General features: G+C 38.7%; 1 protein-coding gene across 1 annotated transcript in view; it reads left to right on the plus strand.

Annotated features, from left to right (window-relative positions):
- Positions 1 to 14,175, plus strand: part of AGK (acylglycerol kinase) — a 94,667-nt gene that overhangs the window by 41,378 nt on the left and 39,114 nt on the right. The window contains exons 5-8 of the mRNA XM_068972838.1: positions 4,996 to 5,071; positions 10,114 to 10,206; positions 11,805 to 11,837; positions 13,178 to 13,272. Coding sequence (XP_068828939.1) covers positions 4,996 to 5,071; positions 10,114 to 10,206; positions 11,805 to 11,837; positions 13,178 to 13,272 — 297 coding nt within the window. The remainder of the gene's footprint in view (positions 1 to 4,995; positions 5,072 to 10,113; positions 10,207 to 11,804; positions 11,838 to 13,177; positions 13,273 to 14,175) is intronic.

A 14,175-nucleotide genomic window follows, 5' to 3' on the forward strand; every position in this document is an offset into this window, starting at 1 on the left:
CCTAATTGAATCATATTTGCCCACCTTTGTTGGAGCCGCTTCCTGCCGCCCTAAACATACTTATCATAAGCCCTTATGATCATTGTTGTTTAATATTTATTTATATATATTTATTTGCTTGGCTGCATAGGGTCTTAGTTATGGCACGTGGGATCTTAGTTCCCTAACTAGGGATTGAACCTGCGTCCCCAGCATTACTTCAGTATTCTGGGCTGGAGAATCCCATGGGCTCTGTTGTCCATGGGGTCACAAAGAGTCGGACACAACTGAGCGGCTTTCACTTTCACTTTCCCTGGCATTGCAAGGTGGATTCTTACCCACTGGACCACCAGGAACTTTCCTCATTCTCGTTTAAAACCAGCACTAAACAAAAATACCAACAAAGGTTCTAACAGAACACAATCAAAATACCCAAGACAGCTAAATAGTCACTGGTGGCTTTTGGGAGAAGCCAGCAGGGAAGTGGATGTGAGTTTAAGAGTCTGGAGGATCAGGTCTGTATCCTCTCTTCTGCTCTGTGATGCTGCGGGTATTGCTTTTTAGTTTCTTAACTCCTCAATTTATACTCATCTGTAAAATGGTAAAATAATGGCACATACCTTATAAAAATTACCATGTAATCCTTCAGGATTAAATGAGACAACGCCCCTAAAGTCTTTTGCATTCCTTCCATTTCATAGTTAGCATTCGATCAAAGAAATATAAGCTGCTGTTCTTGTTGTTACGGACCTGTAGTGTTAGTCATTCTGTCGTGTCCGACTCTTTGCAACCGCATGGACTATAGCCCACCAGGATCCTCTGTCCATGGGATTTTTCAGGTGTGGATACTGGACTGGGTTGCCATTTCCTCCTACAGGATCTTCCCGACTCAGGGATCGAACTCGAGTCTCCTGCGTCTTGTACATCTCCAGGGTTCTTTACCCCCTGAGCCACCAGGGAAGCCCTTACTGACCTATAGGCTAAGTTCAAAAGGCTCTTTACTTGGCTCTCCACCCTTGGACCTCTCCTTCTGTCAGAATTAATGTAACTGTTCCAGGTTCTATTCCTCTAGAGACCTAGTAAGTTAGTAACTTGCCAATTCTGATGATCTATATGGCAATTGTTTAAGCTATAATCAGTCATTTTGAATTTTTACATGTAAGAGATATTTGCATTTTTAAACAATGAAGACACTTTTTGAAAAGCAGTTTTAGGTTCTGTTTACACTTTTACATGGAAATGTATTTGCGATTTTAAAGGTGAAGTTCTTGTTGAAAAGTATGATACCTTTATCTGCAGACGAGGGTAAGGAAAATTTTTCTAAAGTCATGGTCCGCTTTGACAAGGTGAATCCCTGCATGCTTCTAGGAAGCAGTCACTCTGAAATAGCTTTCACTACTTAATTGTACTATTTTTGTCATCTTGGCTTTGCCCTGACACATAATTTATAATTTATCATGTAGCTATTTCATTATGTAGTACTGGTTTAAAACTACATTAGAGCTTTAGGAAATAAGATAACTGTGTTTAGCATTAATACATAATACATTAAGGAGTAATTATTTTTTGTGTGTGCATGAATTTGGAAATTGCTGTAGTATAGAAAGTTTTTATTTGACTCTGGTGCTATCTCACCCTTAATTATATAATAAATAATACATTTCTTACTGGTAACACTTGTTTTTCAATCTTGTATATGGAACATTAGAAGGAAAAAAAAATGTCTTCACTTTCATCTTAGAGATTTTCTCTACCTGTGGCATCACATAAATATGTGAATAAAGGCCCAAATGTTCAGATATTTTTTTCTTTTTTTTAAATTATAGTTGATTTACAATATTGTGTTAGGTTCAGGTGTACAGCAGAATGATTCAGTTATATATACATGTATAGTTTTTCAGATCCTTTTCCATTACTGATTATTATAATACATTGAATATAGTTCCTTGTGCTATACAGTAAATCTTTGCTGGGACTTCCCTGGCCGTCCAGTGATTAAGATGCCATACTTCCGATGCAGGAGGCACAGCTTCAATCCCTAGTCAGGGAACTAAGATCCCACATGCTGCTTGGCAAAAAAAAAAACAAAAAACCTATAAACTGGTAAATCTTTATCTAATTTATATATAATAGTGTGTATCTGTTAATCCCATACTCCTAATTTATCCCTCCCCATTTTGGTAGCTGTAAGTTTGTTTTCTGTGTTTATGAGTTTATTTCTGTTTTTAAAATAATTTTTTTTTAGATGCCACATATAAGTAATATTATATAGTATCTGTCGTTCTTTCTGACTTATTTCACTTAGTGTGATGATCTCTAGGTCTATCCATGTTGTTATGAATGACAATATTCATTCTTTTTTGTGGCTGAGTAATATTCCAGTGTGTGTGTGTGTGTGTGTGTGTACACACCACATCTTTATCCATTCATCTATCGATGGACGCTTTGGTTGTGTGTGTGTGTGTGTGCATATGCATGTGTGTACACACCACATCTTTATCCATTCATCTATCGATGGACACTTTGGTCGCTTCCATGTTTTAGCTATTGTAAACTGTGCTGCTGTGAACATTGGGGTGCATGTATGTATCCTTTCAAATTAGAGTTCATCTTTTTCGAATATATGTCCAGGTGTGGGATTGCTGTATCATATGGTAGCTCTGTTTTCGGTTTTTTAAGGAACCTCCATACTGTTCTCCATGGTGGCCAAACCAATGAACATTCCCTCCAACAGTGTAAGAGGGTTCCCTTCTCTCCACACACTCTCCAGAATTTATTGTTTGTAGATTTTTTGATGATGCTATTTGACTGTGTGTGAGGTGATACCTCATTGTACTTTTGCAAATCTTATTTCTTAAGCTGACTCAGAGGAGCCCACAGGTGTGTTATAAGTGATTAATACCGCCGCTTGAGACTTCTCCAGAGTTCTGCCTCCCAGAGATAGAGCTGATCCACTTCCACCTGACCCTTTCTTATCAGCCTGTTAATGAAAGCAGTCCTACCAGCAGGAGTGTTTACAGTATCACCAGCTCAGCCTTTTATTATTGGTATAAGCCCCAGTAATGGTGATCTGGGAAGGAGAAGTTTCCATTTAGCCTCTCCTGTTCATTCTAATAAGCATTCAGAGCCGTAGAAGTGGGAGGATAGGTTTTTTTGGTTTGCTTATTACCTGCCTAGGTGGGCCCTTGGTTCAAGCTATTCTTTTGGCTCTTGTGAAAATTTGCTCAAGCTTCTCAATTTCTGTTTTCATTCATAATCAGAAACATTTTATGTTTTGTATTCCAGGTGGTAGTTACTTCTTTTTAAAGAACGTTGAATATGGTCTGTGCATAACTTTACATGTTCCTCATTCACTGCTTTTGCATCTCTTTCTAGTATAAAATATTAAGAAATTCAAAGCATGCCTCACTGATAAGAAAAATAATCTTTTTGATAGAGGACTGGGTAAGTGTGAATGTAAAAGTTAGATGTTTGGTGTTGATTGTTTTGAAAGTGCTAGCTTTTGTTTCTGTTTTGCGATACGATAGTTGAAAATATTTGCGTAAAAGACAAGTCAGCTGATGGGTATGTTTAACATTGATTCAACCTTGAGACTCTGTGATTGGGAACTTTCTGCAGCTTCTGTATCCCTTGATTTCTAGGCTCTTGTTTTTGAATCTTGACCTGAATTGGACAAGGGTCACTACTAGAATGATGTGTATGATACTTTTAAAACATACAAGCTCTCCTAAGAGCGCTTTATTTCTGTTGTTATCAGATACCACAATTGTCTCATTTCCTTTTCCTCACAATATACCTGTCTACATTTGGAATGGATTATTCATTCATTCATAAGTGCATTAATGGACCAGGTGCTTACTGAATAACCTTCTAAGAATACCTGTCATAATGCTAAAGGCCACAGGACTCGAGGACTAATAAGGTTTGATGTGTGTGTTTGCAAGGCTTCCAGTCTAGTCCTGAAGACTGTCTTGGGAACCACTATTCCTCATAGAAGGTGAAAGTCCGTACAAGAGGTGTGGACCATGTGCCAGGGCTACCCTGAGAAGCACATGACTGGGAGTTTTAGAAAGTGAAAGTGAGAGTCGCTCCGTTGTGTCCGGCTCTTTGCGACCCTAGAACTATACAGTCCAGGGAATTCTCCAGGCCAGAATACTGGAGTGGGTAGCCTATCCCTTCTCCAGGGGATCTTCCCAACCTAGGGATCGAACCCAGGTCTTCCACATTGCAAGTGGATTCTTTACCAGCTGAGCTACCAGGGAGGTCCCTTGGAGTTTTAGACAAGCTACCAATTATCCCATAGTAAGATTAGGTAATTTAGAACTTCTCCCTTTCTCAGCAGAAATTCTGCCTCCATGGAAAAGAATTTTGCTCTTTCTCCAGGGATTTCACTACAGGCTTAAAACTCAAGAAATGGAGATACCCCTAGTATTTGAAATCTTTAAAAATGATGTCTCTTTCCTTCAAAGGTGGTGTTCACTGAGTCAGAATTAAGCAATGTTCTCTTAGGTTCCATCTGTTCTCTCAGGCCACATGAAAAATGTTAAATACGTTCTCAGTCCACCAGCCGACTATAAAGAAGCCCCTCGAGGGCTTGCTACATTATACCTGAATTACACGCATGTTTGTCTGCCTTGTCCTGTTGTTTGTCCAGCTCCTACATGTGTCTAGCACACAGTAGAAGGTCGGTAGTGCTTGTTGAATGAATCAGACGCTGTTGCTAGACTGGAGCCATATCTAGTGTACACTTTTCCTCTGGAGGAGCTAGACTGTGAACTGTAAGCATCCTGCATGGATAGGGGCAAGCTCCTGGGGGCCCTAGAGTGAGAGAGTCTGTGTTTCTACCCAGAGAAACCCATTCATTACTCATCATTAGTCTTCCTGGGTTGAAGAAATAGAGGAAGCCTGTGTGCTCTAGGCTGTTCCTTGTCCTATTCTAGAGAACATAGTTGGGCTTTTTATTTTCCCTCCTGAGCACTCCTGTTAAAATATTTGTATTTTTTCCTTTGTTTACAGCAAAGCCAGGACTCTGTTTGAAAAAAATGCTGCCCCGATTTTACACTTATCTGGCATGGATGTTACTGTCGTTAAGGTGAGAATTGCTCTAGAGTGTTGATTTTATCCAAGTCACCCCTCCTTATAACATATCCAGTTCTCTTGGCTTAGCAGAAATCGTTTATCACGTAAGGAGGTAAGAACAGAGAAATCAACATTGTGTTCTTCTTCTGATAATTAATACTATTATATTGTTTTTCCCAACCTCTCTGAGCTTTTCATTTTCAAAATAGGATTAAATGGAGCCATGAACTTGGTTCCTTTCCTCTGAAAGATAGGGCTTGGAACTCTTATCTCTTAGAAGATGAAAAGTTGTTATAGCTGTAAGAATTCTTCTGACTCTTTAAAAAAAAAACTTCGAGTAATTAATTTCTTGGCAGACAGGTAAACATTTTCTTTCTGGTAAGGAATTATCTCTGGTGAGGAATTTTAAGTGGTAAAGCTTTAGAATTTTCAAGATTTGGATATGAAGAAAGGGGGTAAAAAATAAATGAGAGGGAACTGTGTACTTCAGAAGATGCCTCAAAGCCCCACTTTGTTGACTTTAAGTACTTTGTGTATGGTGTGTACATAGGTGAATGTATTTGGTAAAAACCACTGTGTTACCTGTTTTTAAGTCTGTGGTTTACTGATTTTTAATATTAGACACTTTCATTAAATCTTAGAGGTTGAATGGTCATTTAGTCCAATTGACCATGCAGTGCTGAACGCCACCTTGTCTGAGACATGGTCTTCCAGTTGTCTGCCTGCAGGGATGGGAGAGAGGGGAAGAACACTGACGTTTATTTTAGAATCTGTAACGTATACTGCAGACTCTACGTATAAGAGGGCTGAGAGTGCTCACTTAAGACTGGTACTAGTTATCCCTGAAATGTTTGGTTGAACTCAAAAGCAGAACCACCTGGGCCTACTTGGAGCTTTCTTTGAAGGGAAATTTTTTTGTACGTGTGTATTAAATTTCTTTAGTGTCTGTAGAAGTACATCAAGATGTTCTATTAATATTAGTAAGGTTAAAATTTTTAAAGGAATTTGTGCATTTCATCTAAGTTTTCAAATTAATAGGCATGAAGTTGTTCATAAAATCTTCTTTTAAATTTCTGTACCATCTGAAATAAATCATTGGCATGCTCAATATTGTTTTATTGTTTATCTATACCATTTTTTTTTGCCTCCCAGTCATGTGAGAGCCGTGTCAATTTAATCCTTGCCAAGAACCAGTTTTTGGCCTGTTGATCCCATTATTTATGTTTGTTTCATTAATTTTCAGTCTGTCTTTGTTTCCTTCATTCTACTTTCTTTGGATTTTTTTTTTCTGCTTCTGCTGTTCTGACATTTTAACTTGAATATTTATTTCATTAATTTTCACCCTTCTTTCCTAGCATTTGCTGCTTCAGCTACATCCTAGAAGTTTTGATATATTTTCATTATTATTCATTTCTAAATATTTTCTGATTTTCATCATGATTTTTGTTTGACCTGTGAGTTATTTAGGCATGTTTAAAAATTTTCAAAACTTTTCCACATCTTTTTGTTAATGATTTCTGGTTTAATTGTGCTATAGTCAAAGAATGTAGTCTATATAATTTCAGTAAATTTGTTTTATGGCCTAGCATGTGGTTTGTTTTCATAAATGTTTTATGTATGCCTGAAAAGAACAGGTATCAGTTATTGGGTACCATGTTCTATATATGCCCAGTAAGTCACGTGTGTTAATTGTGTAGCTCAAAACTTACAATGTCCTTACCGTTTTCTTCTGTTTTAACTATCGATTATTCAGAAAGAGGTGTTAGAAGTATCCAGCTGGATAGATTTGTCTATTTCTCAATGTAGTTTTATTCACTTTTGCTCTTTTATATTTTAAGACTATGTCAGTAGATGCATTCACATTTCAAATTATTTCATTTTCCTTGCATTTTGAACCCATCGTAATGCATAACCCTTAAGCATTGATGCTGCCTTTTACTGTGGTCTATTTTATTTAGTGTTATTAGTAACCATACTAGCTTACTTTGGTTAGTTTTTGCCTGGTATAATTTTTACTTATCTTTTTAATTTTAAGACAGTCCAACTTATTAATTTTTTATTTTAGGTTTGCTTTTGGTGATTTATTTAAAGACTCATCACCAAACCCAGGATCACCTAGATCCTCTACTGTGTTATTTTCTAGAGATTTTATAGGTTTTTATTTGCATTTAGATCTGTGATCCATTTTGAGTTAATTTTTATGAAAGGTATAAAATTTGAGTTTTCTGCGTCCTTAGGCCACTCTTTCTCCTTTCTCTTTGGTGCATTTAGAATTTTCCTCTTGAGGTTAGAGCCTCAAGTATGTCATCCCTATTAATGTAGTCTTTTAAATTATGGTCTGTTAAATGTGTCAGTGTCTTTTGAAATTCTGGTTCTTTCATTCCTGTACTCATTCCTATTTTTCACTTTTTCTTGCAAATATTTGAGTACCCCGGGTGGCTCAGTGATAAAGAATCCACGTGCCAACTCATCAGATGTGGGTTTGATCCCTGGGTCAGGAAGATCCCCTGGAAAAGAGAATGGCAACCCACTCTAGTATTCTTGCCTGGGAAATCCCATGGACAGAGGAGCCTGGTGGGCTGCAGTTCATGGGGTCACAAAGAGTCAGATACTACTTAGCAACTAAACAACCACAGCACCTCCTATAAAGTAAACTCTGTTCTAGGTACTGAGGATAGAGTCTGAACAAAACATTTTCCCTGTCTGTCCTCAGAGAAATTCTCAAGTGGGAAAAGAAGGGATGCACATGATAAACATATATAAATAAACGGTTTGTCAGGTGGTGGTGAGTGCCAAGAGGAAAAGTCAGGAGGGATAAGAAAAGTAAAGGGGGTGTTAGTTTAGTTCAGGAAGCCGAGGAAGGCTGGCCTTATAAGATGCCCTTTGAAAGAGACCTGGAGGAAATGAGTGAGCCATGCCGGTGGGCTGGGGAGAGGATCCAGGGCCAGCATACTGCACGTTCAGAGGCTCTGCAGGGTATTTGTGTGTGTTTGAGGAAGAGTAAGAAGGCCAGTGTAGTTAGAGGAGGATGAGCTAGGAGAGACAGGCAGAGATGAGGGTGGAGAAGTCAGGAAGGGCAAGATTGTCAGGTTTGTATCACTTATATATTCAGTAAATGACCCTTCCTCTCCCTGTTGATCAAGTGTTATTCAGAAAAAGGCTGAGTGGAGAGCCCTAAAGAAATGTCATCAGGAATCTACCTACAATTTGATGTTCCTCCCCTGGGCGCATGTTACTTTGAACATAGACATTCACTTGGTGATCAGTCCACCCAGCTGTATTCTAGTGTATTGTTCCCACTTGTCTCCGCCTTGTTCCCAAGGATATTATCAAATAGCTCAGCCTTGCGGAGGACCAGACAGAATGTCTATTTGGATTCTCGTATCTTCTTATCTGTGACTTCCCTGGTGGCTTAGACTGTAAAGAGTCTGCCTGCAATGCGGGAGACCCGGGTTCGATCCCTGGGTCGGGAAGATCCCTTGGAGAAGGAAATGGCAACCCACTCCAGTATTCTTGCCTGGAAAATCCCATGGACAGAGGAGCCTGGTTGGCTACTGTCCATGGGGTCACAAAGAGTCGGACATGACTGAGCGACTTCACTATCACTATCAAAGATGAGAACAGTCTGAGACGTCTTGTTCTTGGAGAACCCTTGCAGATTACCAGTAGTCACCTATTTCGGGATGTTTACAAAGCCTCCTTTTAAATTAGGATCAATATGTATTCTTTTTTTCTTTTTAATGGAATATTTGGATTGATTGAGTTCAACCACTAGAGGGCAACAATTTAATCAACCATGGGTATGTAATGAAACCAACATAAAAACCCAAAGAGATAGGGTTCAGAGAGCTTCAGGGCTGGTGAACCTGTGGAAGTCTGAGAAGTGGTGTACCAGAGGGCATGGGACGCCCCTCCCCACACAGTTTGCCCCAGGTACCTCTTCGTTTGTTCATCTAAATCCTTTCTAATAAGCTGTTAAGTGTGAAAAAAGATGTATTTGCAAATGTATAACTGCAAAGCCAGTCATTTGATTTTTTCAGGATAGAAGTAGAACCATACATCATGAGATGAGGTGATGTTAGTGTAGGGACTTCATTTTTTTTTCTGCGTTGACTGTGGCCGGGTGCTTTAGCCCGTCTGAAACCTCAATCTCTTAATTTTTCGCCTGTTAGTTTGTCTGGTAGAATGTCCACAGGAAATAGTGTTTCCTTATTATTAATTGCATTCCCTTTACATCTGTTAAAATCCAGTATTTGGTTTTAGTTGCTCTGTCATGTCCAACTCTTTGCAACCCCATGGACTGTAGCCCACCGGGCTCCTCTGTCCATGGAATTTTCCAAGCAGGAATACTGGAGCAGATTGCCATTTCCTTCTTCAGGAGAGCTTCCCGACCCAGAGATTGAGTCTACGTCTGTTGCATTGGCAGGCGGGTTCTTTACCAGCTGCGCCACTGGGGAAGCCGTTATTTAGCACAGTACCAGTTAAGAACAGGTACCTTACTGATTGCTTTTCACGAGAAATCTCTTAGCCTTTCTTCCAGTACACATGATTTCATTGATAAGGAAATTAAGATCTTGAGGGTTTAAAACCACTCAGCTAAAAAATAGAGTTGAGGGGTTTAATCTGGGTCTCTTGAGCTCTCAATTCTGTGCTCTTCTCATTACATCTGTTTCTCCTTATTTGCGTACACATTTGACCTCTTGCTTTCAAATGAAAGTCATTGGATAAATGAATAATAGAATCTGCACTGCACTGAGAATGAGTCCCCTGATTGGCTAACTGTAACTGAGACGCATCATCAGTTTGAGTTTAAATTTTATTTTTAAAGCAAGGAGCTGACTGGACGGTTTCTGAGGTCCCTTCCAGCTCTAAACATATAAAACTATAAAAACCATATCTAGTTGCTTTATCAGCTATTTAGTTTTTCATATGCATCAATTATGAATTTAAGAAAAGATTCAGTGTAAAACTGTAAAAAAAACTTCTACATTTTTAGACCGTTGGGCTTGTGGCTCTAGGATGATACATTTACCAAAGGCTTCCTTTGTATTGCAGACAGATTATGAGGGCCAAGCCAAGAAACTCCTGGAACTGATGGAAAACACAGATGTGATCATTGTCGCTGGAGGCGATGGGACTTTGCAAGAGGTATGGCCACTGTTCTGTCTGAAGCCATTTTGCAAATGAGGAAAACAGAAGTGAGATCTTAGCACGGGGGCATAAAGTGATTATCATTTAAGGAAATGGTTTCTTGGTAATCCATTCTTCCCAGGATTGTTTTCTCTGTGAAGCAAGCATAGCATTACATTTTTCCTTATGGACTTCTATCTCATTGCTTTGTATAAATTCTGAACCCAGCACATAGAAAGGTTTTTGTTGTATCAAATTGAAGGTAGATAAAGTGGAATAAAACAGGGTACAAAATGGTGCTGGGTGTGAAACGCTTTTTACATTTTGATGACTCTTCTGCAATAGCCCTGTTTATTATAGAATCGTAGTTTCAATTTTGGGAAGGTTTCTTGTAAAACTTAAATAATGATTCCCTTTTTAAAAGAAGGCATGTGTCCATTCTCACATCATTTCCATCCTAGGTAATGTTATCTCCTAATGGTACCTTTAGAGGCAGAGGGTTCCATGCTCACGTGTGTGTACTGCCTTTGTTCTGCAGTACCTTTTCCATATTGCTTCCCTGGGACAGTAAGTATACTGCCCTGGGAATGCTCTCCTCTTCCAGGGCAATAGACTAGCTCCTTCATTACGTATTGGAAGCCCCTGAAGAGCCCTGTGCAGGGGCCCCTCCCCTTCAGTCGCCCCAGCTTGTGTAAACGCTTCATCCGAACCTCATTTCCCTTGCCTTTTGTCTCTACCTCTGGTTTGCCTCAGTGTTTGTGGGTCAAGAGCTCCCAGCAGGCAGGGCATTGTCCTGTGTTTAATTTAGCAACCATGTGAGCCTTAGTAAGCTGCTTTTTAAAAGGCTGTGCTAATGATCTTCTAATTGTTTTTATGGCTTTTTAATGAAATGTGAAGAAACAGCACGCCAACAAAGAATGAAGTGGGCCACATCAGAGCCGCATTTAATCCCCAAATTCAGGGAGGCAGGAGATGGGGAGAAGATTGGCGTCAGCCTTGACTTTACAAAATGTTTTTAAGAAAGATAACCAAATTGTGTATCTAGTATAATTTAGTCATAAAACTATGCCCTGATTAAAAAAAAAGAATTGGAGGGAAATGTAACAGAATATAAACAACTCACTAATGATGTCTGGTGGGTTAATGAGGAAGTATTCTTTCCTTAGGTATTTTTTACAGTTTTTACAAGACTTGTGCATTATAGTTTAAAAGTGAAAAGTAAATTACGTAAAAATTCAAATTAAAAATGTCTTTTTATAGAGGGAACACAATTCCCCTTGTCTTTGTATTCATCGATAAGAAACTTTTATTGAGAGCAGGCTTCTGAGTGACCCATCTTACCGAACTTAAAACATAATTTTGCTAATATAATGTGGAGGTTTTATAATTATTTTATCTTAGTCTTTATAGTCGTATTGATCCCAGGTGAAGAATAAAACCTAATTTAGCTCTGATCTTATTGGAGAATGGTTTGTGTTTTAAGAACCAATACATCTTTTGACATAGTTTCTAGGAAGAAAACAGGAACAAGTTTGTGGTCCATGAAAATTGAATCCAATTATTTTATGATAAAGGAACTACAAGGTGTTTATAATAATTTTTTAAAACATTTTTAGGTTATTACTGGACTTCTTCGAAGAGCAGATGAGGTGAGCTTTAAAATAAGAGTAATTACATTTTGACTTTTACTTTTCTCCTCTTTATTCCTCCCTTCCTCCCTCCCTCCCTATTTTATATTTTAAGGTGGGAACAAGTTTTGCCTCCTTGGATTTTAGAAAGTAAAATCTGCCTGTCATAGAACACTTTTATTAACCGGTGGCTGACTTTTGCTGCTTTGGGAATCTAGAATATCCGATGATTTTTTTTTTTTTTAACCAAGAGTTGTTTAAACTATAAAATTTCCCTATAAAATCTTTTTCTCAAAGGATTCCTTCATAAATAAACCATGGTATATTCATATGTTGGAAGCCACACAACAGTTGAATTAACTAGGCTTACAAACATCTACGTGGTAAATCTAAAAAATATTCAATAAAAAAGTCAGGTTGCTAAAGCATGTTATGCATTTCTACAAAGTTTTAAAATTCAGAGAACAAAGATACTGTTGATGGAAGCATCAACTAGGTAGTCAAAGGATGATAATGTGGATGGAAAGGAATTGTACCAAGTCTATGGTGATGGATGGTTGGTTTCCTTTGGGGAAGGGGAAGAGGAAGAGTGTGAGAAGGGACTTGAACTGCATCTGCATCAATTTCTCTCTTAAAACTCTGAAGCAAATATGGCAAAATGTAATACTTGCCAGATCTGGGTCTTAGTTACATGGGTGTTGTGGGATTATTTTATCCACTTTTCTACAATCATTTAAAGTGTTTTAAATAAGAAGTACAACAAGAAAAAGTAACCACAGTGAAGAAGATCCTTCACAGTCCCTTGGTAATAATAGATTGAGCTCAAAATATTCTTTAGAACCTTACAGTATCTATTAGTATTTGTAGCATTTGATTAAGTCCTCTGGTAGCCTTCTGCTACTTGACCTTGCATATTCTCTTAGCCTTGTTTATACTTGCAGTAGTTTACAAGGCAATTTCACCTGTCCTCAGTCACTATACCAGTGTTAGACATTTTAAATTGAATTTTATCTGCAACTTTGTCAAATAGTTTGGCAACGTAATACAGTCTGTCGCAGTCATGCAGTTACGTAATATCCAAGACACTCATTTTCTAAACCAGATTTCTTTCAATCCATTGCTGTTGGTAAGTATTCAAGTATTTCTTCCAAATTTGAAGTTTTGTTGTTTTCATGAATTGCCTTTTTCTAGAAACTGCTTCCTCAGGATCACCTGATGGCTGGTCTAGGGTTGTGGGATGGAAGACAGGGAGGCAGGGCCAGGGTCACTTACTTTGTTTTATGGACACGTCTGTGCCTCTTTGTTCGATCTCATTTTCTGACCATAGCAATAAAACTTCCCTCTCATTTTCTTCCCCCCAGGCTACCTTCAGTAAGATTCCCATCGGATTCATCCCACTGGGCCAGACCAGTAGTTTGAGCCAGACACTCTTTGCAGAAAGTGGAAACAAAGTCCAGTAGGTTGTCAATGTGGGATGGTAGCATTTGTGGGTGAGAGAGCCTGGGAATGGCAGATCCGCATGTGTGATACAGACTGAAGTGACTTAGCAGCAGCAGCAGCCTGAAACTTCAGATCATTAAGAGGAGATCAGAGTTCAAGCATTCGGTTGATTGGGAAGTTTCTCTGTTGGGTGGTGGGACCCTGGTGATCTAATATTAAGTCCCCAGGTGAGGTATGGCGATGAATACTGATGTCCTTTTGTTTCTTATGAAGTTAGCTTTGCTGATCCAAGCATACTCTTTATGTGCTTTTGTGTTGTAAGATTCTCTGGTGAAGACAGATTCGCAGTGCTCATTTGTTTGTGTTAAGTATGCATGATGACAAATAGCAAATCCCCCGTGGAGACCAAGCCAGCAGCCTTGGCTCCATTACCTTGATAATATAAGTAGCTAAAACAACCAAATATAGTTACCTCCTTTAGTGAATGCCTAAAGTAGAAGGCAGTACAGAGAAAGTCGACAGAAAGCAGTGCAGCCTTGACATCTAAATTAAATTGCTGTGAGTCTACTGTTGTCTTCAGGAGTCAGGCAAATTGTTACCATTGCATTTTTCTTTTGAAAGCATTCTGTAAACAAAAATTGAGTCTTTCAAGAAGATGGGAATCTTGAATTCGAGTTGTGAGTTTGATTAGAAATAGAATCTTAGACACATCATTATCAGGGTCTCACTGTTGGTTGCCTGATCTTTATTTTTTAAACTTTCTGTTTTGTATTAGGATATAGCCGATTAACAACGTTGTTAATAATTTCACGTGAACAGTGAAGGGACTCAGCCATGCATATACATGTATCCCTTCTCCTCCAAACTACCCCCTGTCCAGGCTGTCACATAACATTGCTCAGAGTTCCCTGTGCTATAC

Source organism: Capricornis sumatraensis, chromosome 5 (assembly GCF_032405125.1).
Source record: "Capricornis sumatraensis isolate serow.1 chromosome 5, serow.2, whole genome shotgun sequence".
Taxonomy (NCBI): Eukaryota; Metazoa; Chordata; class Mammalia; order Artiodactyla; family Bovidae; genus Capricornis; species Capricornis sumatraensis.